Source organism: Hyla sarda, chromosome 2, assembly GCF_029499605.1.
Source record: "Hyla sarda isolate aHylSar1 chromosome 2, aHylSar1.hap1, whole genome shotgun sequence".
In the NCBI taxonomy this organism is placed as follows: domain Eukaryota; kingdom Metazoa; phylum Chordata; class Amphibia; order Anura; family Hylidae; genus Hyla; species Hyla sarda.
In genome coordinates, this window is record NC_079190.1 from 497,991,723 (window position 1) to 498,016,197 (window position 24,475).

The following is a 24,475-nucleotide window of genomic DNA, read 5'->3' on the forward strand; positions in this document are numbered from 1 at the left end:
TTAAAAGTACCTAATGTGTATAAAAGTTTTATCAGGATATAGATTCTGTCTAGTTAGCGATCCTGTACTACCTGACCTAGTCCCTCTACCTTAGGGGACAGGTGTCAAGGTTGACTTGTTTTAAGTAAGGGGGTTTGTGGTGTCCCAGTACCGAATTACATCCGTTACCTTGTGGTGAGGTCCCCAAAGTCAGAGTCCCTAGGTACCGGTGGGGTCCTCATCAATAGTTAGCCCCTTGTCACCCCTTTAATAGTTAAAATTATTCAAATTCAATGTGTAAATATGTAAATAAAGTGTACTTACCTTGTTGTGGCATCGCAGGACCTGAGGGTCACGTGATGCATTCCAAAAACTCTATGGTTTTCTGCTTCAAGGACCTTTGGAGGAAGTCAGGTGATCGCCCACCATGCATTGTAACGGTGAGTGACAGCTGACACGGACCAATCCAAAATGGTCCTGCCCCTGCCCATATAAGGGAGCGGCGGCCATTACTCATTCTCTTTCCTCGTGGGCTGCTGATGAAGGAGGATCTGCGCAGCTGTCATCAGCAGTGACTAGGCCCAAGCCTTGCGGCAACTGCCATCTTTACAAAACTGTGAGTTATCTCAATCCCTGTTAACTTCGCAAGATCACCGGACCTAAACAGACCCCTAAATCCGGACGGATCTCTGCACCAATCCTAATTCTAATAATCCTTTGGATAAGTCAATGGTCCTCAGCATCTGTCAATCACTGCCGTGCTATATAGAGACTGTATTGCTAAGACTGTTGCTGTTAATTGGATGTACCGCAAGTACCTCAGTAAAATTTATGCAAGTTCAAGTTCATCATCTCTATTGTGGACCTTCATTCATTTAAGCACGCACCTATCGTTTCTGGGAAAGGTGGCGATAGGCCAAAGATTTACCTCAGCGTAGTAACCCTCACCCTACCCCAACTACACTACACCCCAAGGCAGTTACCACAAATGAAATGAAGAGACAGGGAATGTAATGAAGAGACAGGGATGTAATGAAGAGACAGGAATGTAATGAAGAGACAGGGATGTAACGAAGAGACAGGGATGTAATAAAGAGACAGGGGATGTAATGAAGAGACAGGGGATGTAATGAAGAGACAGGGGAATGTTATGAAGAGAGAGGGATGTAATGAAGAGACAGGGATGTAATGAAGAGACAGGGGGGTGTAATGAAGAGACAGGGATGTAATGAAGAGACAGGGAATGTAATGAAGAGACAGGGATGTAATGAAGAGACAGGGATGTAATGAAGAGACAGGGAATGTAATGAAGGGACAGGGATGTAATGAAGAGACAGGGAATGTAATGAAGAGACAGGGATGTGTAATGAAGAAACAGGGGATGTAATGAAGAGACAGGGATGTGTAATGAAGAGACAGGGAATGTAATGAAGAGACAGGGAATGTAATGAAGAGACAGGGATGTAATGAAGAGACAGGGAATGTAATAAAGAGACAGAATGTAATAAAGAGACAGGGATGTGTAATGTAGTATCAGGAGTGTAATGAAGAGCATGGGATGTAATGAAGAGACAGGGGTGTAATGAAGTGACAGGGATGTAATGAAGAGATGGGTGTAATGAAGTGACAGGAATGTGTAATGAAGAAACAGGGGAGTGTAATGTAATGAAAAGACAGGGGTTTAAAGAGTACCTGTCACCAAGCTAAACTTTTAATATATTGTTCCTTATGTAATTATAAGACACTTTGCTATTTACTTGCTGTTAAAATTCTCAACCTTTATATGTGATGTGACTAAAAAAACAGCCGCTAGATGGCTCTGTTCTGTTCCCTGCACAAGTCAAACAGTTAGTTTGGTCTCCTGCCGGCCTGGCAGGAGACCAAACTCAGGAAGTGCATGTGGGGCACGGTGAGGCACAGCTCTCGCAGGCTTCAGTGATGTCATGCCTGATGGGGAACGCCCACTTTCTCCTGCCAGGAGCTCACACAATGTGAGCAAGGGGAAAGGTATGATACACAGCTTTTTAAAGCTTAGAATTTTTTAAAGGGCAGGAGGGGTGTTAGGAGTAGTTAGGGAATATAATCTGAGTTAGTGTAGAAAATATGGTTTGATGACAGGCACTCATTAATGAAGAGACAGGGGATGTAATAAAGAGACAGGGTTGTAATGAAGAGACAGGGATGTGTAATGAAGAAACAGGGGTGTAATGAAGAGACAGGGGTGTAAGGAAGAGATGGGTGTGTAATGAAGAGACAGGGGTGTAATGAAGGGATGGGTGTGTAATGAAGATACAGGGTGTAATGAAGAAAAAAGGGATGCAATGCAGTGGTGTGTAATGTAAAGACAGAAGGGTGTAATAAAGAGACATGGTGTGTAATGAAGAGGAGGGGGTGTAATGAAGAGAGAGGGGGGTGTAATGACCGTTTATCTGTATTTTGCATTTTTCTGCTATGGGTCCTGTTCAGACATTATGTTTATGTCTGAACAGTTTCTGTGTTCATTCTTCCTGGTTTGGAAAGAGTTAACCCTCCAGTTCTTCAGCACTGGGAGGGTATATAAGGCCTCCTCAGGTGCTGCTCTGGGCTGGTAATTACACCTGTTACTCTGACCATGTTTGCATTATGTTCACTATGTCCATCTGAGCACATGTATCCTGAGTTTTAACCATGGTTGTCTGTCTGATTTTAGCCTGCTTTGTTTTAGTACCTTTGTTGGGTTTTAGTATTCTTGTATTGTTCATTCTGCTTTTTGTTTCCTGAGTCTGTTTTCACACTGTGCGTTTTATCCGTCCTGTTCTGACCATGTTTGATGCTGGATCTCCTAGGATAGAATCCTGTTCTGAGCCTTGTGCTAATCCATCTATCTAGGAGTGAGTGAGTCTTGTGCCTGTACCTGGGTTTCCTTGTATTTAGGATTTTTGTTTCTTCCAAGGCTAGTATCCTGTTCACACTGTGGAGTGTGCCCGCTAGCTAGAAGCCTATTTGGCTATAGTATTGATGTCCCTCCATGATTGGAGTGGGGTGTCTACTGTGTTTCTTGTTATGAGTCCAGTGTAAACAGTGCTCTTGGTTTCTTTACCCGTTTAGTGTTCTGACATTCAGTTAACCTGTTCATCTCCTGCACCTCCTGGGTTTGTTTTGATTGACTCTTTCACCCATGCACTCTAGTGCAATATAGGGTCCGTACTCATGGTTGTCGATCCGTCGTTTAGGGCAGATGGGCAATAGGTAGGGACAGTTAGGGCACACTAACTCCCTGTTCCCTGCCCACCTTTCATGACAATAGGTGCACCAAATGAACAAAACCATTAAGAACAAAGAACAAAACCATGAAAACATGATTTTCACACAAAAACAAAAACATAATGAATATTTACTTCAAATCAGTGTGACTTCTGCTGTTGTCTTTCAGAGACCAGGTCAGAAATGCGCGGCTTTACTTTGACAAGTGCCACTCTCGTGTCATTTTAGCAACAACGGCAGTGTTCCCCCACATTAGGCTGGCAGTGTTCCCCCACATTAGGCAGGCAGTGTTCCCCCCACATTAGGCAGACAGTGTTTCCCCACATTAGTCAGGCAGTGTTCCCCCACATTAGGCAGGCAGTGTTCCCCCACATTAGGTGCAATATAGTCCCCCACATTAGGCTGGTAGTATGTTCCCCCACATTAGGTGCAATATAGTCCCCCCACATTAGGCTGGCAGTATGTTCCCCCACATTAGGTGCAGTATAGTTCCCCCCCACATTAGGCTGGCAGTATAGTCCCCCACATTACGTTGGCAGTATAGTTCCCCACACATTAGGTGCAGTATGTTCCCCCACAGACATGTAGCCTCCAGCCATAAAGTATGGCTGGAGGCTGTATGCCTGTGCACTGCCCCACTTCAGTGTTCCGACCACTGCTCCTCGGGTCCGGCCATAGCAGGACCGGAGGATAACTGGTCGGAACACCGAAGCTGACGCGCCGCTGGTAAACACTTACCAACTGCCAGCGCGCGTCCTTCTTGCTTCTTCTCCGCTCCGCCGTGCTCTGTTGCCATAGGCGTACGCATGGGACGCGAGTGACGTCCCTGCGTGTGCTAGCTCCCGGCAGTCCCCGCGTTTTTAAAGTAAACGCGGGGCCGCAGGGATTTAATAGAGGCGTCCCTGTGTTCTGAAAGCATATTTCGGAATACAGGGATGTGCCGAGGCAAAAACACCCGGCGGGCCTCACCGCCGAACCCCCAAGACTGACTCACCGAACTCCTGGGGTCCCAGGTTAAGAACCACTGCCCCAGACAGACCGCACTTATAATCATTTACACATCTGCCTGAGACATAACTGCATGACAAAATTCACATTAATCCGACATCTTTATCTGCGTGCATTATTTTTCATCAGTCTACATCTCTGGGCATGAGTATATCATACTAAGTGGATTTGCTATTCAGCATTCAAGAAAACTATAATTTATAGAACATGTACTGGCAGCCATATTGGTTGGCATTCAACTATTCCCGAAAAAGATATAACTAAGGAGAAGATGACTCAAGGACTTTTATTAATATTTGATGGGATATATAATGGCAGTTGACCTGTGTATCCCGAGCCCTAATAAAACCCTACAACTCCAATACTGTCATTTAATGGACTAATAATTACAATATAATAAATGTAGTGCGCTGATAGCAGGTCACATGACCAGTGTTAGTCATTGTACACACATCAGGTCTCCCATCCGCTGCCTGTCCATTTATTGTGGGCTATAAATTCTTGTCAATGTTATATTTCTATGGGTGTAGCGACCGTAATTAGGAAATTATTCCACCTTCAGTAAATGTTCCCTGTGCTGGTTAAACAGCATCATCCCTATATATATAAGAGAACCCCCATCATAAGGTCTACACCGATCTTATCATTAAGATTCAACATGGCGTCCAATGCATTGATACTGCTGAGCTTCCTCCTGGTCTTCGGGCAGCAGAGTTGGGCCAAGGGCAGCCACAGCAGCAGCAGCGAAAGTGAGGAACACAATGGTGAGTAGATAATATGACTTCATACACGTTGGGGGAGATTTATCAAAACCTGTGCAGAGGAAGAGCGGTTCAGTTGCCCATAGCAACCAATCAGATTGCATCTTTCATTTTCCACAGGCCTCTTTAGAGGCCTGTGGAAAATGAAAGAAGCAATCTGATTGGTTGCTATGGGCAACTGCACCACTCTTCCTCTGCACAGGTTTTGATAAATCTCCCCCTGTATCTGGCCTTATTATAGGGGCATTATGGTAGTACTCTCCCTGTCACTGTTAGGGTGGGCCTTGTGACTGGTTGGCAGTGATGATGTCATCATTATGGCTGGCTCGTCTTGTCATAGGGGCACTGTTTGCTGATATCACATTGATACGGTAATTCGGTGACTATTACGGCAATGTAACTGACTTATACTGTTATGGGCCACCGTGGCCAGCTCTGGAAGGGAAGCCTTGTGGATACATGGTATTGTTATTTTGGGTATTATGCATATCTGGCTCTGTTACATGGCCACGTAATTGGAACAATTGTTGTTGACTGGAATATATTAGACACCGTAGGGCTGATTATTTGGGACATTGACTGGCACTGTCATGTAGACACTCTTATGGGGGGCACTATGGTTGGCCCGTGCAGATATGGGTGCAATGTGGCCGTCTACAAGAAACAAAATCATAAAGATCCAAAATGAGGGGTGGAAATAACACCTGGTATTTATAATACGCAACACTATGTTAATTGTCCAATTTTATCCCTCACTATAAAGAATTAAAATCTACCATTTATTAGTTTAATTAGTTTAAAAGGGGGGCTTTGTGAGGAGTTTTAAATATAGCACAATACCCAGCCATCTGGCACTAATATGGGAGCACAGTTATGGGGGCACTATAATTGTTGGCTGATGCAGATACAGGTGCAACGTGATTGGTAATATTATGGGAGCACTGTTATAGGGGTACTATGGTTGTCTGAAGCACATATAAGCATAATGTGGTTGACTGGTACATTTATGAGAGCGCTGTTGCTGTCGTGCACTGTTATGGACGTACTATATGGCTGTCACTGGTAGGAGGACACTCTGGCTGGTTAATCTTGCTATAGGGACAATGTTGTTGGCTGGCATTGTTATGGGGGCTCTAATAAAATAAACCGGCTGACTGGCTCTGGTATGACAACACTTTGGCTGGCACTATTTTGACGCTATGAAATCTGTTATAGGGACAATGCTGTTGGCTGGCATTGTTATGGGGGCTCTAATAAAATCAATCTAGCTGATCGGCATTGGTATGAGAACACTTTGGCTGGCACTATTTTGACGCTATGAAATCTGTTATAGGGGCAATGTTGTTGGCTGGCATTGTTATGGGGGCTCTAATAAAATAAACCGGCTGACTGGCTCTGGTATGACAACACTTTAGCTGGCACTATTTTGACGCTATGAAATCTATTATAGGGGCAATGTTGTTGGCTGGCATTGTTATGGGGGTTCTAATAAAATCAATCTAGCTGATCGGCATTAGTATGAGAAAACTTTGGCTGGCACTATTTTGACGCTATGAAATCTATTATAGGGGCAATGTTGTTGGCTGGCATTGTTATGGGGGCTCTAATAAAATCTATCTAGCTGACCGGCATTGGTATGAGAATACTTTGGCTGGCACTATTTTGACGCTATTAAATCTATTATAGGGGCAATGTTGTTGGCTGGCATTGTTATGGGGGCTCTAATAAAATCAATCTAGCTGATCGGCATTGGTATGAGAAGACTTTGGATGGCGCTATTAGATCTGCAATAGGGATGCCGTCATAAGCAGGTACTGGGATGAGAAGCTGAGGGTCTGCCTGGCAATACTACATTACCCATAGGGGGCACTATATCAGACAATGACACATGAGCAATAATGGGACGGATATGGGAGAACTCTTGGTCCTCTTATGAAGGTCACTGTGGCAGGCTTGTCACGCTTATGAAGCACAGCTAAGAGAATAATAACTGCAGCAAAAAAAATGACAATATGTAATAAAAATAAAAGAAATGCAGCATAAACACCCCGTACATATTTAGCACATTTGGATTTTGAATAGAGAAAATAGAGTTGTTTGTCTTGTTTCATCCAGAACATAAATTATTTCTCAATTATATAACTGCAGATCATTGCTCTATAGTCTTATCAATGGAGTGACAGCGCCCTCTAGTGGGCATACGAGCTAATGCTTTCATACGGATTTTAAGGAAATAACTCGGACTCTCGATTTTTCTTCTTCACATCAATAACGGCAGTGATCAACCAGAAGACGTGTAACGTGGCCCCGTATGACCGGAGAGACTGCGGCTACCCGGGGATCAGCGCCTCCGAATGTGCCCAGAGGAAATGCTGCTTCGACTCCAGCATTCCCGGGGTTAACTGGTGCTTCTTCTCTAAGACCCAAGGTATGGGACATTATGCCACTTGCCTAGATAGTAAGGGCAATTATGACCGCCACCACCTCAGCTGTTATAGGAGCCGGCATTAAACTTTCTCGAAGTCCTGAATGGCTATAATGCATTCACTGTGACCCTACGCCTTTATCTTGGGGGGTTTGGCATGATTGGCCATTCAAGAGACACAGAATTTTGAGTAATAGACCATTCACATTCCAGATTATTGGATTAAACCAGTGTTTTCCAAACAGTGTGCCTCCAGCGGTTGCAAAACTACAACTCCCAGCCTTCGTCAGTCCGAACATGCTGGGAGTTGTAATTTAGCAACAGCTGGAGGCACATTGTTTGGAAAAAACTGGATTAAAACCTTAAGCATTGGGCAAATTCAAAATTTTTGCATTTTTTGTTTCCCCTCCTCACCTTTTAATAGCCTTTTTATTGTTAGTTTTCCATTCGTGAGGGACCAATTGTACTTTGAAATGACAACTTTCATTTTTTACCTTAATAGTACAACAATATCAAAAACATGGTAAAACTGAAATGTTCTCTTTACTCTGTAAGTCAAAAATAGAATTTTTTTTTCTTTTCTTGGGGGGGGGGTTACATAATTTACTATGCAGGATCAGTAATGTTATATTTTAATGCTTTAGACAATTCCACTTCTACTAGGTTCCCCTAGGGTACTTGTATAAGCAATCATTAGATTGCTTACACTGATCAATGCTGTGCTGTTGCATAGCATTGATCAGTCACATCAGCACTCTGCTAGCACAGCCTTTCTGAGGCAAACTCTATAAGCAGATTGCCCCGAGTACTCCAGCTGTGATGGAAACCAATCGGCCCCCCACAGGCACATTGCGGGGTGCTGATAGAACAGCCGACAGGCATTGGAACCAATTCTCTTAAATGCTGCGATTGCTGCGATTGTCACACATTTCAGATACGCTAGAGATTTTCTGATACAGCAAATGTGTCAGAAGTAGAAGTGGATCCAACTGGAATGGGAAATATCAAGGATGGTGTTATACCTCCCTATTCCTGCTGGATCAACTTCCACCTCTGGCACATTTTCTGTATCAGAAAATCTTCAGCGTACCTGCAATGTGTGTTCATACCCTCAAAGACATACATCAGCGATTGCAGCATTTAAGAGAATTGATGCCAGGAGCTATGCCTGTCAGCTGTCTTATCAGCACCCCTCAATGTGCCTGTGGGGGGCCAATCGGTCCCCTGCTGCAGAAAATCTGTAATCCTACCCTAACGGTTAGTGCAAGCAGTTGATAGCAGCCGACACCCACCGCCTATGAAGGAAGCTCAGCTACTGTAGTATATTAGCAAAGCCATGCCAATCATGTACGGCATGTATTGCCAAGGGGTTAAATTAATTTACTCTGTATTGTATAATAAGGGAGAATTCATAAATTCTTGTGACTTTTCTTGTGACATTTCTGTGCATGTTTTTTCTCTTCTTCCAGATAAGGCTCAATGTGGAATCAAAACAAAAGACAGGAAGGACTGTGGTTTCCCCGGTATAAGTGCCAAGGACTGTTACTCCAGGGGCTGCTGCTTTGATGACAGTAAACCTGAAGTTAAATGGTGCTTTTACCCCAAATTCAAAGGTAAAACATTCACCAAATTATCCATATATTCCAAAACTCTCTCAACTGGGCCCCTGATATTATGGATACTCTCTGGAACTGCTATATCTACTCTAACCAACAAATAAGAATCCCGAATAGAGGGCCCCCAGCTATTAATTCATAATTCCCCAATAGGGTGTTTTTTTTTTTTATTAAACTGATACAGGAGCTGTAAAGTTAGTATAGTTCATAATATAGTGTCTGCACCTGTGTTTGGTGGCTGGTAATAAACATCTTTGCCCCGATGTTTATTTTTAGCAGCATACAAAATGAGTGTTGTCTCAGCATTTCCCAGGTTATAGTGTGGCCCAAGACATTACATCACTAGTTGTTGAAAGGGAGCCTGTCTGTGCTTCAATAGGTGGAGAGACTGCTTGCTGGGAGGGAGATCATTATCCACAGAGGTGCATTATCCACACTAGCTGGGCTGCAATGGGTAGGGTGGCTGATGTGTGGGAGGGACATAAGTCACCTGTCACTTAGAAAAAATAGATCCTGGGGATTGTAGTTGAAGGGAAGAACAGAAACAGGAAATAGCTAGTTAACACACACACTCCAGCCAGCAGTGTGATAGGGAACACAGGACACGACCTTTTACCACCAACACAAGCAAAGATCCTTGGTAAGCATGTCCATTATTGGCTGACAGGTAATTAGTAAAGTCACCTTGTGTTGGATAATCCCTTCATGGTCTCTTGGCAAAATGGTAGGACTGAGAGGGTTCATAAATAACAAGTCAGTTGTAGTCATTTAAGAATTGAAAGGCATTTTGTATAGGGTTAATATGGCCAAAATCAAATTAGAAGACAGTTCACACCACATGGAGGCTGGATTGTCCAACTTTTTAAATATATGTTTAAAAATTCACATGCGTAGCCCGTTTCCCACCTGATTGTTGTTGTTTTCTTAATTCCTGTTGTGCATAGGGTGCTCTGTCAGCCACAAACTGAGAAAAGACTGCGGGTACCCCAACATTAGTGTCAAGGACTGTCACTCCAGAGGCTGCTGCTACGACTCCAGTATCCCCGAGACTGTCTGGTGCTTCTATGGATACAAATAAAAGAAAAAAAGGTAATGGAAAAAAATAAATAAATAAATAAATAAATAAAAAAAAAATATATATATATATATATATATATATATATATATATATATATATTCAAAATAAAAAATTCAAAATGAAAAAAAAAATTGCCGTTATGGTTTGGTGTCTACATTGTAGAAGGTTGTGATCTCCATCAAAAATATTTTCTGACCATATGTTGTCTTCTGATGAATAAGCTTCTTATATAGCTACTAGAAACCATTAACCTTTTAGTGACCGCTGATACACCTTTTTACGGCGGTCATTAAGGGTACTTATTGTAGCCTGCTTCATGCTGACAGGTCGAATACACTGCATTATGTACCAGTGCAGTGTACAGTGACCCCCGACCTACCATGGCCCCGACATACGATAATTTCACTGTAAACGGCTATCTGGTGGCAGCTGAAGCAGTCTGCGCTGCCGGATAGCCGTTTATGCGATGGCCCCGACATACAAAAGCATCGTATGTTGATGCTACCTTCAACATGCGATGGCCTCTGAGAGGCCATCGCATGTTGAAGGTAGCATCAACATACGATGCTTTTGTATGTCGGGGCCATCGCATAAACGGCTATCCAGCAGCGCAGACTGCTTCAGCTGCCACCGGATAGCCGTTTACGGTGCCCCATGTGCTCCGGTGATGGTCTCCTACCTGTCCTCGGGGCTCCGGAGCGTCCTCTTCGGGATCCCCTCCATCGCCGGCGCTCTCCTTCATCGTCATCACGTCCCGGGGAAGAAGACGTCCGGAGAGCGAGGATCCCGGGGAAGAAGACGTCCGGAGCGTCGGGGACACCACGGGGACGCGGCGACAGCAATGGAAGGCGACATCCAGGGCAGCGGTGACGAGCAGTGACGGTCCGGAGCGGCGGGGACAGGTGGGTATAACATCCTATACTTTACATTGCACGGATCCCTCAACATACGATGGTTTCAACAAACGATGGTCCATTTGGAACGGATCACCATCGTATGTTGAGGGACCACTGTATTATACCAGCGATCTGGTGATCACTGTCAGTCCTCTTGTGGGACCAGTAAAAAGTAGAAAAAAAAAAAAAAAGCAAAACTAAAATGTACATATTACATATTATTTATACAAAAAGGACTGAAACTGAGAGCAATTGCTACTGAATAATATACACATTTTATTAATATAATCCAAAAAGTTAAAAAAAAGTCACCACCTTTTTGACTATATACAATATAGATAGAATACCATGTTTATGTTTTTAAAGCAATACAAAAATGAGGTGTGATCAGGGACGGTGGTGAACAGTTTCCATTATGGGTAAGTGAGGATCTTTATTGATTCTGGGATATGTATGCAATAGTTTATACATGATAGAGCAAATAGCTCCTGTATACATGTAGTGGAGACATTAGACCCCAGTTACTTCTGTTTGCCTACCATATAAAGCCTTTACATCATTCTCTGGACCTCCCTAAAATACATAGAAAATCCATTGTGATTGTAACGATATTTTCTTTGCCTGTCTCACCTACGTTTTTTTAGGTTGAATCTGATCACACCTCATTTTTGTATTGCTTTAAAGGGGTACTCCGGTGAAAACCTTTTTTCTTTTAAATCAACTGGTGGCAGAAAGTTAAACATATTTGTAAATTACTTCTGTTAAAAAATCTTAATCCTTCCAGTACTTATTAGCTGCTGAATGCTACAGAGGAAATTCCTTTCTTTTTGGAACACTGATGACATCACGAGCACAGTGCTCTCTGCTGAAATCTCTGTCCATTTTAGCAACCATGCATAGCAGATGCATAGCAGATGCATAGCAGATGTAAGCTAAGGGCAGCATGGTGGCTCAGTGGTTAGCGCTGCTGCCTTGCACTGCTGGGGACTTTGGTTCAAATCCCACTAAGGACAACAATAAATAAAGTGTTATTATTATAATAACGTCAGCAGAGAGAACTGTGCTCGTGATGTCATCATAGAGCATTCTAAAAAGAAAGGAATTTCCTCTGTAGTATTCAGCAGCTAATAAGTACAAGAAGGATTAAGATTTTTTTAATAGAAGTAATTTACAAATATGTTTAACTTTCTGCCACCAGTGTATTTAAAAGAAAAAAGGTTTTCACCGGAGTACCCCTTTAAAAACATAAACATGGTATATTCTATCTATATTGTATATAGTCACAGTGGTGACTTTTTTTTAACTTTTTGGATTATATTAATACAATTTGTATATTATTCAGTAGCAATTGCTCTCAGTTTCAGTCCTTCTTTTTGTATAAATAGTTAATGGAGCTATACTGATTAAAGAGGTACTCCGGTGAAAACCTTTTTTCTTTTAAACCAACTGGTGGCAGAAAGTTAAACATATTTGTAAATGACTTCTATTAAAAAAAAAAGCTTAATCCTTCCTGTACTTATTAGCTGCTGAATACTACAGAGGAAATTCTTTTCTTTTTGGAATGCTCTCTGATGACATCACGAGCACAGTTCTCTCTGCTGACGTTATTTTAATAATAATAATGCTTTATTTATTGTTGTCCTTAGTGGGATTTGAACCCAAGGCCCCAGCAGGGCAAGGCAGCAGTGCTAACCACCATGCTGCCCTTAACATACATCTGCTATACACAGTTGCTAAAATGGACAGAGATGTCAGCAGAGAGCACTGTGTTCCTGATGTCATCAGTGTTCCAAAAAGAAAGAAATTTCCTCTGTAGCATTCAGCAGCTAATAAGTACTGGAAGGATTAAGATTTTTTAATAGAAGTAATTTACAAATATGTTTAATTTTCTGCCGCCAGTTGATTTAAAAGAAAAAAGGTTTTCACCGGAGTACCCCTTTAACAGGCCATAGACCCCTAGCGCCCAGCACATATCATGAGGATTAGAGTACAACAAATAACTACTTGGTGCTGTCCTTTCTTTTGTCCTATTAAATATTATAAAGAATAATAAAAAAAGTATGAGATCCACCCTCTTAAAAAGTAAAAAATGTATGAATTATTATATCCATTTATTCCCTTCTTATACACAGAACATTAAAAAAATAAAATAAAAATTCACATATATGTGGCATTGTCATGTTCATAACTACCAAAACAATAAAATTATTTTATTATTTATCCTGGAAGTTGAACACAAAAATTTTTTGAAAAAAAGCCATGATTGCAGTATTTTGTTAATCCACTTTAAAAAAAAGAAATGGAAAACGAAAACGATCAAAAAGTCACACATATGCCAACTATGGTACCAATAAACTACAAATTTTTCTGTAAAACAATGAGCCCTAACATAAAGAAAAAATAAAAAAATTTAAAGGGGGACTCCGCCCCTAGACATCTTATCCCTTTCCAAAGGATAGGGGATAAGATGTCAGATCACCGGGGTCCCGCTGCTGAGGAGCCCCGGGATCGCCGCTGCGGCACTACGCTAATATTACTGTGCAGAGCGAGTTCGCTCTGCACGTAATGACGGGCGATACAGGGGACAGAGCAGCATGACGTCATGGCTCCGCCCCTCGTGACGTCACGGCCCGCCCCCCCCTTAATACAAGTCTATGGGAGGGGGCGTGGTGGCCGTCACGCCCCCTGCCATAGACTTGCATTAAGGGGACGGGCCGTGATGTCACAAGGGGCGGAGCCATGACGTTATGCTGCTCCGTCCCCTGTATCACCCGTCATTACGCACAGAGCTAACTCGCTCTGCGCAGTAATGATGGCGGGGTGCCGCAGCGGCGATCCCCGGGGTCCCCAGCAGCGGGACCGTGGCGATCTGACATCTTATCCCCTATTCTTTGGATAGGGGATAAAATGTCTAGGGGCGGAGTACCACTTTAAGGATCTTGTAATGTGGCAAAATTTATGATAATTTTTTTTAAATGAAAATAAAGTAATAAAAAAATCTATACAAATTTGGTATCACTGCAATCGTACTGACCTGCAGAATAAATGAAAAAAGTTAATTAAAATTAACCAATAAGATATGTTAACCCCAAAATGGTGACATTAAAGGGTATAAGTTTTCCTGCAAAAAAAAATTAAAGAAAATAAAAAAAATTTGCACTCGTATGGCTTTGTCGATGAAGAATAAAAAAGTTATGGCACTTGGAAGGCAGCAATAGAAAACGAGGAAAAAAATGCTTGTGAATTAAGGCCCGAAAGGCACCAGGAGAAAGGGTTAAAAAATTAAATGTAGCTTTAAAGGGGTACTCCACTGGAAAAAAAAAATGTAATCAACTGGTGCCAGAAAGTTAAACAGATTTGTAAATTACTTCTGTTAAAAAATCTTAATCCTTCCAGTACTTATCAGCTGCTGTATGATCCACAGGAATTTTTGAATTTCCTTTCTGCCTGACCACAGTGCTCTCTGCTGACACCCCTGTCCATGTCAGGAACAGTCCAGAGTAGGAGCAAATCCCCATAGCAAACCTCTCCTGCTCTGGACAGTTCCTGACATGGACAGAGGTGTCAGTAGAGAGCACTGTGGTCAGACAGAAAGGAAATTCAAAAAGAAAAGAACTTCCTGTGGATCATACAGCAGCTGATAAGTACTGGAAGGATTAAGATTTTTTCAATAGAAGTAATTTACAAATCTGTTTAACTTTCTGGCACCAGTTGATTAAAATTTTTTTTCTTTTTCCAGTGGAGTACCCCTTTAATGATACATCACGTGACTTTACAAAAACATTAGGATCTTATATGTTTCCATTTTCAAACATATCTTATCTCCCATAGGGATGTCGTGGATGTAACTTTCTGTAATAAAATGACTTTTTAATTAACCCCTTCATATCTCAGTGATTTTGTTGACATCTTTACCTTCCAAGAGTCATAACATTTTTATTTTTCCATGGATACAAATAACTAATAGAGTGGTTCCCCTGTACTGTAGCACCTACTTTCCTGCAACTATTGCGTGGGTTTGATTCCCGGGATAACATCTAAAAATCCCTCCCAGTGCAAATGTTATGGGCGGCTTTAGGGAACATTTTGTGGAGGTGAAGGTGATAAAAGTCAAGGGTTCACTTGGGGGGTATTTTTGGGGTAAAATTTTAATAAAAACCCTCAATTTTGTAACCTTTAGTGGCTCCCGTTTCTGCACAGTAAAAATGACACCTTATCTTTATTCTGTAGGTTCATATGATAACAATGATTTCCAACTTACCGTATTTTTCGCCCTATAGGACGCACCGGCGTATAAGACGCACCCTATTTTTAGGTGCAAAATCTAAAAAATTAAAGATTTTGAACCCAATAGTGGTCTTCAACCTGCGGACCTCCAGATGTTGCAAAACTACAACTCCCAGCATGCCCGGACAGCCGTTGGCTGTCCGGGCATGCTGGGAGTTGTAGTTTTGCAACATCTGGAGGTCCGCAAATTGAAGACCACTGCATAGGAGGTAATACTCACGTGTCCCCGCCGCTCCGGACCCGTCACAGCTGCCCTGGATGTCGCTCCATCGCTGTCCCCGTCGCTCCGGAACGTCTCTGCTGCCGGCCGGGTATCCTCGCTCTCCGTCGCCGCCATCACGTCGTTACGCACGCCGACGCACGTACGCGACGACGTGATGACGAGGAAGGAGAGCGCCGGCCATACAGGGGATCCCTGAACGGAGAAGACACCGAGGAGGCAGGTAAGGTCCCTCCCGGTGTCCTGTAAGCACTAACCCGGCTATTCAGTCGGGCTGTTCGGGACCGCCGCGGTGAAATCGACTGAACAGCCGGGTTAGTGTCACTTTCCCTTCAGACGCGGCGGTCAGCTTTGATCGTCGCGTCTGAAGGGTTAATACAGGGCCTCACTGCGATCGGTGATGTCCTGTATTAGCCGCGGGTCCCGGCCGTTGATGGCCGCAGGGACCGCCGCGATAGGGGTGTATTCGCCGTATAAGACGCACCGACTTTTTCCCCCCAAGAAAAAGTGCGTCTTATATACGGCGAAAAATACGGTACATAGGACTTATTTTGTTTTACTACTACTAAAATATTATAATTTTTTGTACAAAATGAGTATGCTTAAAATTGTCCTATTCAGACCCCCTATAACTCTTTCTTTTACATATACGGACTGTATGATGGATAATTTTTTGCTCTGTGTTACAAATTTTTTATTGCTTTTTTCTAACAACAAAATTGTTATATGAAGGGACCAAACATTAGCAAATCAGGACTTTGGTAATTTTTTGTTACATGTTATATTTTAATAGTTCAAAGATTTCCACACGTTGCGATACCAAAAAATGTTTATGTTTATGTAACCTCTGGGATTATTGTTGTGTCTTACCCTACATTACTGAAGTATCCAGTAAATGACAGACTACACAAAATAATGAACAGAGCAGTAACTAAAGCTGGGGAAGGAGGAATTTCGTGAAAGATTTAATGGGACTTTTTGATCACTTTTTATAAAAACATGATCAAAAATTTGGACTTTGATATTTTTTTTTTATGTTTACACCATTGACCGTACGGCTTTATTAACATTATATTTTACGCACGCCTTGATACCACATATGTTTATGTAATTTTTGTTTACGTTTTATTTTAGTAAAAAAAAAAATGGTCAAAGGGAGGTGATTCAAACGTTTATTAGGGAGGGGGCTTATTTACATTCGGTAACTTTTTTGTCGTATTATTCTCTATTTTTTAGTCCTCATAGAAGACTATTACATGGAATCTTTCAATTGTATACACTGAACAACGCTGTGCCATAGCACAGCATTGATCAGTGTCATAGGTACTTCATTGCTACGGTCTGCAGAGGCTTCCTTCTGTCCTCTAAGCTGATTGGGGCACCGTGATTTCGCAGTGGTGTTCCAGATCAGCTCCCCTGAGCTAACCGGCAGCTGTTTTTAACACATTTTAGACACCTAAACCAACTTTGATTGCAGCGTCTAAAGGTTAGTGCCAGACGTCACTTTATATTGCATAAAGGAAAACAACCCTGCATAACATAACAAACAGTACGGTCTAGAAAAGCACAATATCAAACAAATGTGTATACAGGTCTTACCCACCCACAAGCACACCCTAGTCTTCCCCCTAGTGGCTGTTGGGTACCTTCAGTTACTGCACATTAAAGGAGTACTCCCGTGGAAAACTTTTTTTTTTTTAAATCAACTGGTGCCAGAAAGTTAAACAGATTTGTAAATTACCTCTATTAAAAAAATCTTAATCCTTCCAGTACTTTTTAGGGTCTGTATACTACAGAGGAAATGGTTTTCTTTTTGGAACACAGTGCTCTCTGCTGACATCACAAGCACAGTGCTCTCTGCTGACATATCTGTCAATTTTAGGAACTGTCCAGAGCAGCATATGTTTTTTATGGGGATTTTCTCAATCTCTGGACAGTTCTTAAAATGGACAGAGATGTCAGCAGAGAGCACTGTGCTCGTGATGTCAGCAGTGAGCTCTGGGTTCCAAAAAGAAAAGAATTTCCTCTGTAGTACTCAGCAGCTAATAAGTACTGGAATTATTAAGATTTTTTTAATAGAAGTAATTTACAAATCTGTTTAACTTTCTGGCACCAGTTGATTTAAAAAAAAAAAATAATAATCCACAGGAGTACCCCTTTAAATACATAGGGCACATACAAAGTCCTGCTTCACAGTGTTACCTGGAGTAGGCTGAAACATTCAAAATATCTGCAAATAGATTTCATTTCAAGGTCTTTTATCGGTATGTGAGTTCAGAGTGTACTGTTGTGGGCCAGGCAAGAAGGGTTTCAAGCTTACCATACACAGACTGTAAATCAGATCAGTCCAGCTTTAAAGGGGTACTCCGCCCCTAGACATCTTATCCCCTATCCAAAGGATAGAAGATGAGATGTCAGATCGCCGCGGTCCCGCTGCTGGGGACCCCGGGGATCGCTGCTGCAGCACCGCACTCTCATTACAGCACAGAGCGAGATCGCTGTGTGCGTAATGACGGGCGATACAGGGGACGGAGCCGCGTGATGTCATGGCTCCGCCCCTCGTGACATCACGGCCCGTCCCCTTAATGCAAGTCTATGGCAGGGGGCGTGACGACCGCCACGCCCCCTCCCATAGACTTGTATTGAAAGGGGCGGGCCGTGATGTCACAAGGGGCGGAGCCGTGACGTAACGATGCTCCGGCCCCTGTATTGCCCGTCATTACGTGCAGAGCGGTCTCGCTCTGTGCTGTAATGATATCAGGGTGCTGCAGCAGCAATCCCCGGGGTCCCCAGCAGCGGCACCTCGGTGATCTGACATCTTATTCCCTATTCTTTGGATAGGGGATAAGATGTCTAGGGACGGAGTACCCCTTTAAGTTCACTGCTTACACACACTTTTCTGCTTGCAGATTCCTCTCAGCTTTTGCAGGCATTCTTTGAACCAGAATCCTTTACAGGTTGTCCCTCTGTGTCCCTTTTCTCTGTTTGCTGGGCTGGAACTGAAAAAATCTAAAATAGCAACGAGCACATGTACACAAAATTCCTCCTTTCCCAGCTTTAGTCACTGCTCTGTTAATTTGCTTGTGCAGTCCGCCATCTACGGGATACTTCAGTAATGTAGGGTAAGACACACAGTGAGTTACTGTCACGATTCGGCTTCCAGGTAGTGGATCCTCTGTGTCAGCGAGGGATTGGCGTGGACCGTGCTAGTGGACCGGTTCTAAGAGGCTACTGGTATTCACCAGAGCCCGCCGCAAAGCGGGATGGTCTTGCTGCGGCAGTAGCAACCAGGTCGTATCCACTAGCAACAGCTCTACCTCGCTGACTGCTGAGAAGGCGTGGGACAGAAGGACTAGGCAGAGGCAAGGTCAGACGTAGCAGAAGGTCGGGGGCAGGCGGCAAGGTTCGTAGTCAGGATGGGTAGCAGAAGTTCAGGTACACAGGCTTTGGACACACTAAACGCTTTCACTGGCACAAGGCAACAAGATCCGGCAAGGGAGTGCATGGGAGGAGGTCAGATAAAGGCAGGGAGCAGGTGGGAGCCAATTAAGCTAATTGGGCCAGGCACCAATCATTGGTGCACTGGCCCTTTAAGTCTCAGAGAGCTGGCGCGCGCGCGCCCTAGAGAGCGGAGCCGCGCGCGCCAGCACATGACAGCAGGGGACCGGGACGGGTAAGTGACCTGGGATGCGATTCGCGAGCGGGCGCGTCCCGCTGTGCGAATCGCATCCCCAACGGCCAAGACAGTGCAGCGCTCCCGGTCAGCGGGACTGACCGGGGCGCTGCAGGGAGAAAGACGCCGTGAGCGCTCCGGGGAGGAGCGGGGACCTGGAGCGCTAGGCGTAACAGTACCCCCCCCCCTTAGGTCTCCCCTTCTCTTTGTCCGGTAACTGCCTCCCCTGGGATGAGGACACCGGGAAAGAATGGAGGGTTTCTTCAACGACAGGCAGTACAGCAGGAGTGGGAATGGGGAGGGAGGGCAGAGGGCGAGGCCTGGCACGGGGCAGTGTGACACCAGGACGGGGGCCATGGGGAGGCACAGAGGCTTGCCTGACGGGACTGGGAGGGGGGGAGAGGCACTTCCTGTGGCAGGCAGAGTCCCAGTTCCTGATCTCCCCGGTGGTCCAATCAATGGTGGGGGAATGAAGCCGGAGCCAAGGCAGACCGAGGAGGACCTCAGAGGTACAGTTGGGGAGAATGAAGAACTCAATCCTCTCAAGGTGGGGTCCAATAGACATGAGGAGGGGCTCTGTGCGGTAACGCACGGTGCAGTCCAATCTGGCTCCGTTGACCGCGGAAATGTAGAGCGGCTTGACGAGACGGGTCACCGGGATGCTGAATTTATTAACAAACGACTCCAAAATAAAATTTCCAGAGGCACCGGAGTCCAAGCAGGCCACGGCTGAGAGGGAGGAGTTGGCTGAAGAAGAAATCCGCACGGGCACCGTGAGACGTGGAGGAGCAGACTTGGAACCAAGAGACGCCACACCCACGTGAGCTGGGTGCGTGCGTGCGTTTCCCAGGCGTGGAGGACGGATAGGGCAATCCACCAAGAAATGCTCGGTACTGGCACAGTAAAGACAGAGATTTTCTTCCCTACGGCGATTCCTCTCTTCCTGGGTCAGGCGAGACTTATCCACTTGCATGGCCTCCTCGGCGGGAGGCCCAGGCGTAGATTGCAACGGATACTGTGGGAGAGGTGCCCAGAGATCTAAGTCTTTTTCCTGGCGGAGCTCTTGGTGTCGCTCAGAAAAACGCATGTCAATGCGGGTAGCTAGATGGATGAGTTCTTGCAGATTGGCAGGAATCTCTCGTGCGGCCAGCACATCCTTGATGCGACTGGATAGGCCTTTTTTAAAGGTCGCGCAGAGAGCCTCGTTATTCCATGATAACTCGGAGGCAAGAGTACGAAATTGGATGGCGTACTCGCCCACTGAAGAATTACCCTGGACCAGGTTCAACAGGGCAGTCTCGGCAGAAGAAGCTCGGGCTGGCTCCTCGAAGACACTCCGGAGTTCAGCGAAGAAGGCCTGGACTGTGGCTGTGGCAGGATCATTGCGGTCCCAGAGCGGTGTGGCCCAAGACAAGGCCTTTCCTGAAAGAAGGCTTACTACGAACGCCACCTTAGACCGTTCTGAAGGAAACAAGTCCGACAACATCTCCATATGCAGGGAACACTGAGACAAAAATCCACGGCAGAGTTTAGAGTCCCCATCAAATTTGTCCGGCAGGGACAAGCGGAGGTTAGGAGCGGCCACTCGCTGCGGAGGAGGTGCAGGAGCTGGCGGAGGAGATGGTTGCTGCTGTAGCAGAGGCAGAAGTTGCTGTAACATGGCGGTCAACTGCGACAGCTGCTGTCCTTGTTGGGCAATCTGCTGCGATTGCTGAGCGACCACCGTGGGAAGATCAGCGAGACTTGGCAGCGGCACCTCAGCGGGATCCATGGCCGGATCTACTGTCACGATTCGGCTTCCAGGTAGTGGATCCTCTGTGTTAGCGAGGGATTGGCGTGGACCGTGCTAGTGGACCGGTTCTAAGAGGCTACTGGTATTCACCAGAGCCCGCCGCAAAGCGGGATGGTCTTGCTGCGGCAGTAGCAACCAGGTCGTATCCACTAGCAACGGCTCTACCTCGCTGACTGCTGAGAAGGCGTGGGACAGAAGGACTAGGCAGAGGCAAGGTCAGACGTAGCAGAAGGTCGGGGGCAGGCGGCAAGGTTCGTAGTCAGGATGGGTAGCAGAAGTTCAGGTACACAGGCTTTGGACACACTAAACGCTTTCACTGGCACAAGGCAACAAGATCCGGCAAGGGAGTGCATGGGAGGAGGTCAGATAAAGGCAGGGAGCAGGTGGGAGCCAATTAAGCTAATTGGGCCAGGCACCAATCATTGGTGCACTGGCCCTTTAAGTCTCAGAGAGCTGGCGCGCGCGCGCCCTAGAGAGCGGAGCCGCGCGCGCCAGCACATGACAGCAGGGGACCGGGACGGGTAAGTGACCTGGGATGCGATTCGCGAGCGGGCGCGTCCCGCTGTGCGAATCGCATCCCCAACGGCCAAGACAGTGCAGCGCTCCCGGTCAGCGGGACTGACCGGGGCGCTGCAGGGAGAAAGACGCCGTGAGCGCTCCGGGGAGGAGCGGGGACCCGGAGCGCTAGGCGTAACAGTTACATAAACATATTTGGTATTGCGAAAAATGTCTGAACAATTAAAATATGATGTTTTACATGAAACCACACAGTAAAAGTCCAGAATTGCGGATTTTGACTTTGTATATCACTTTATATACAAAAAAAAAATAAAAAATGATAAAAAGCTGTGAAAAATTACAGATCTTGGCATAAAAAATGAGCCTTCGTATAGCCCTGTATACGAAAAAATTAAAGAGGACAATTTTAAGCATATTAAAGGGGTACTCAGGTGGAAAACTTTTTTTTTTTTTTTATAAATGAACTGGTGCCAGAAAAACAGATGTGTAAATTACTTCCATTAAAAAATCTCAATAATTTCAGTACTTATTAGCAGCTGTATGCTACAGAGGAAATTCTTTTCTTTTTGAATTTATTTTTTGCCTTGTCCACAGTGCTTTCTGCTGATACCTCTGTCCTCTCCAGAGCAGCATAGGTTTGCTATGGGGATTTTCTCCTGCTCTGGACAGTTCCTGATACGGGCATCAGGTGTCAGCAGAGAGCACTGTGGACAAGACAAAAAATAAATTACAAAAGAAAAGAATTTCCTCTGTAGCATACAGCTGCTAATAAGTACTGGAAGGGTAAAGATTTTTAATGGAGGTAATTTACAAATCTGTTTAACTTCCTGGCACTAGTTGATTTAAAAAAAATGCTTTCCACCGTAATAAAATAAAATAAAACGAAACCTATATAAATTTGGAATCCCTGCCTTTAACATCTAATTTATTGTAATTCACTCGGCCTACATATACTTACAAGCTTAACACTACTACAAGATTCTCCATTTATAGCCTTAAATCACATTTGCTATGCGCATGAATTGCGCATGCGCATGTCTCCGGCCAGGACCTCTGCACCACCTACCGCAAACTATTACCCGCCCCACTGTCACGTCACAGAGGGGCGTGGTATGCTGACATGATGCATCGGCGACAGGATATGACGCCAGATGCCGGCACCATGAGGCAGAGCGCGCAGTAGCTGTCAGAAAGGCACAGCTCCCTGCCACTGCAGGTAACCGATCCATCGTGGAATCTACCGGACCGGTATCGTGTGCAGTGTTCTCTTTACAGGTGCCTGGAACATTGAGAATGATAGGGCATTTCTTTTACAGGTCTCTTCTGGATTTCCTATGGCCGTGAGTGTGACAGATTCTACACTTTAGGATGTGGTCCTGAAATATACAGCCCCTCCCTTATTGTAACTTACTATGAATTTATGAGTTGCTAGACAACATTTATTAGCATCCATTAGCATTGTACTGTAACGGTTTGTATGCTGAACTATCAGTAATAATATCCTGATATCCATTCTATATATCCCCTGAGGATGCCAGTCAATATTGGCGGAAACGCGTTGGGACGTGCTTGAAGTGGATTTTCTAGTGATGACTGATTCAAAAATGATTGTGCATGCAATCTATGATTTCTATTTGTTTTTATGACGGCCAAGTTATTATTTTTTGGTTGTGGTCTTCAGAGCGCTGGTCTATTTGGTGTATTTTATCTGGTGTAATAAAAGCTAAGTTTTAGGCACCTCCCCTAATATCATTTTTTTGATATATGTTTTTGAATCTTTGTAATCGTAAGGACCAACTGAATAAAGATAAAAATGCATGAGACAAAAATACTTTCACCTGAGGCCAATATGAATTCTATAGCTAAACCCGGTTGTTCTTTTTCTTATAGATACCAGATTCCCCCACAAGTGGATCAGAAGAATTTTATCAATCAAATGCTGTATCAATGTGGTTTTGTCCGGTTCCCTTAATCCTGTTTTAATAAAGTGCTAATAAAATATGATCTTCACATCATTCATCTATTATTCATCTACTACTAGTTGAGTACCCAGCATTGCTCGGTTTTCCTTCCTAAACCTCGTGGGAGAGGAAAACCAACGCTCTTCAGGAGATTGGGATAGCTGTGTGGAACACATACTGTGTGTCACTCAGCTTTTCCAGTCTCCCAAAGCCCCAGTAGTTAAAGGCTGCTGTTCCTCCCTGCACTCCTCACTACAGCCGCGCTGCCATGCCCTCTCCCTGCCCCCTCACTCATGTCTTCTCTTTCCCCTCACTCTCAGCCTGCAATAAATCCTCTCTCCACTGCCCGTCCCGCACGCTCTCCCGGCTCCAGACCTAACTGTTCTCTGCACCTGCCTGCTAGATAGTTAAATTATATTTTCCCGTAATGTTGGTTCCGGGGCAGGATGTTTAAAACTTCCGGGCAATCTCTGCAGCCCGGGATTAACGTGTTCAGGAGAGGTATCTGAAGACTTGCATGAGACTTCCTGCCATTGGGCCAGCATCACGTTAAAGTATAATCCGGGCTCCACTCTTTCACTTGTCACAGAAATTCAAAGGTTTCCTTGAGGCCGAATTGGAAGAATAATAATTAATCAGGCCTGGAGATAATTTTTTAATACAGAGACAGCGTGCTGTACGCAAGATTTTCGGATGTTTACTACAAGAAGTGTGATTTTTATACACAAACAACAAAAATGGCACACTTCCAGGTTATACGTAGCTTCAGCAGATGCCGTTATCTGTAAGCTGGGACCCTGTCTGGCTCATTGCCGTATCTTATACAAAACCCACAGGACAAAACACACATATACAGTGACCCCCCCCCCCCCGACCTACGATGGCCCCGACATACGATTATCTTAACATACGATGGTCTCTCAGAGGCAGCATCAACATATGATGCTTTTGTATGTCGGGGCCATCGCATAAACAGCTATCCGGCAGCGCAGACTGCTTCAGCTGCCACCGAATAGC

The 24,475-nt window shown here is 44.5% G+C and overlaps 1 protein-coding gene across 7 annotated transcripts; it reads left to right on the forward strand.

The window, feature by feature from the left end:
* The first annotated feature begins 389 nt into the window (after window positions 1-389).
* Window positions 390-23,501, forward strand: LOC130357200 (trefoil factor 2-like). 7 transcript variants are annotated; one of them, XM_056559763.1, is made up of 5 exons: window positions 390-419; window positions 7,270-7,419; window positions 8,886-9,029; window positions 9,977-10,121; window positions 23,388-23,501. In XM_056559763.1, exons 1-4 carry the CDS (start codon window positions 407-409, stop codon window positions 10,108-10,110), a joined length of 441 nt encoding a protein of 146 aa, XP_056415738.1. In that variant the 5' UTR covers window positions 390-406; the 3' UTR covers window positions 10,111-10,121; window positions 23,388-23,501. The 7 variants fall into 7 exon arrangements, 2 of the variants coding, with proteins under 2 accessions (XP_056415738.1, XP_056415737.1); XM_056559762.1 differs by lacking the exon at window positions 390-419 and adding an exon at window positions 4,691-4,994; XR_008889129.1 differs by lacking the exon at window positions 390-419 and adding an exon at window positions 5,170-5,193.
* The last annotated feature ends 974 nt before the right edge of the window (window positions 23,502-24,475 follow it).

Excerpts from the sequence above, each read along its gene's own strand:
- LOC130357200 (XM_056559762.1), top strand. The coding sequence starts at position 4,796 with ATGTTCCCTGTGCTGGTTAAACAGCATCATCCCTATATATATAAGAGA. Across the intron at positions 4,995-7,269 it reads CGAAAGTGAGGAACACAATG|TGATCAACCAGAAGACGTGT; the intron begins GTGAGTAGATAA and ends CAATAACGGCAG. Across the intron at positions 7,420-8,885 it reads CTTCTTCTCTAAGACCCAAG|ATAAGGCTCAATGTGGAATC; the intron begins GTATGGGACATT and ends CTCTTCTTCCAG.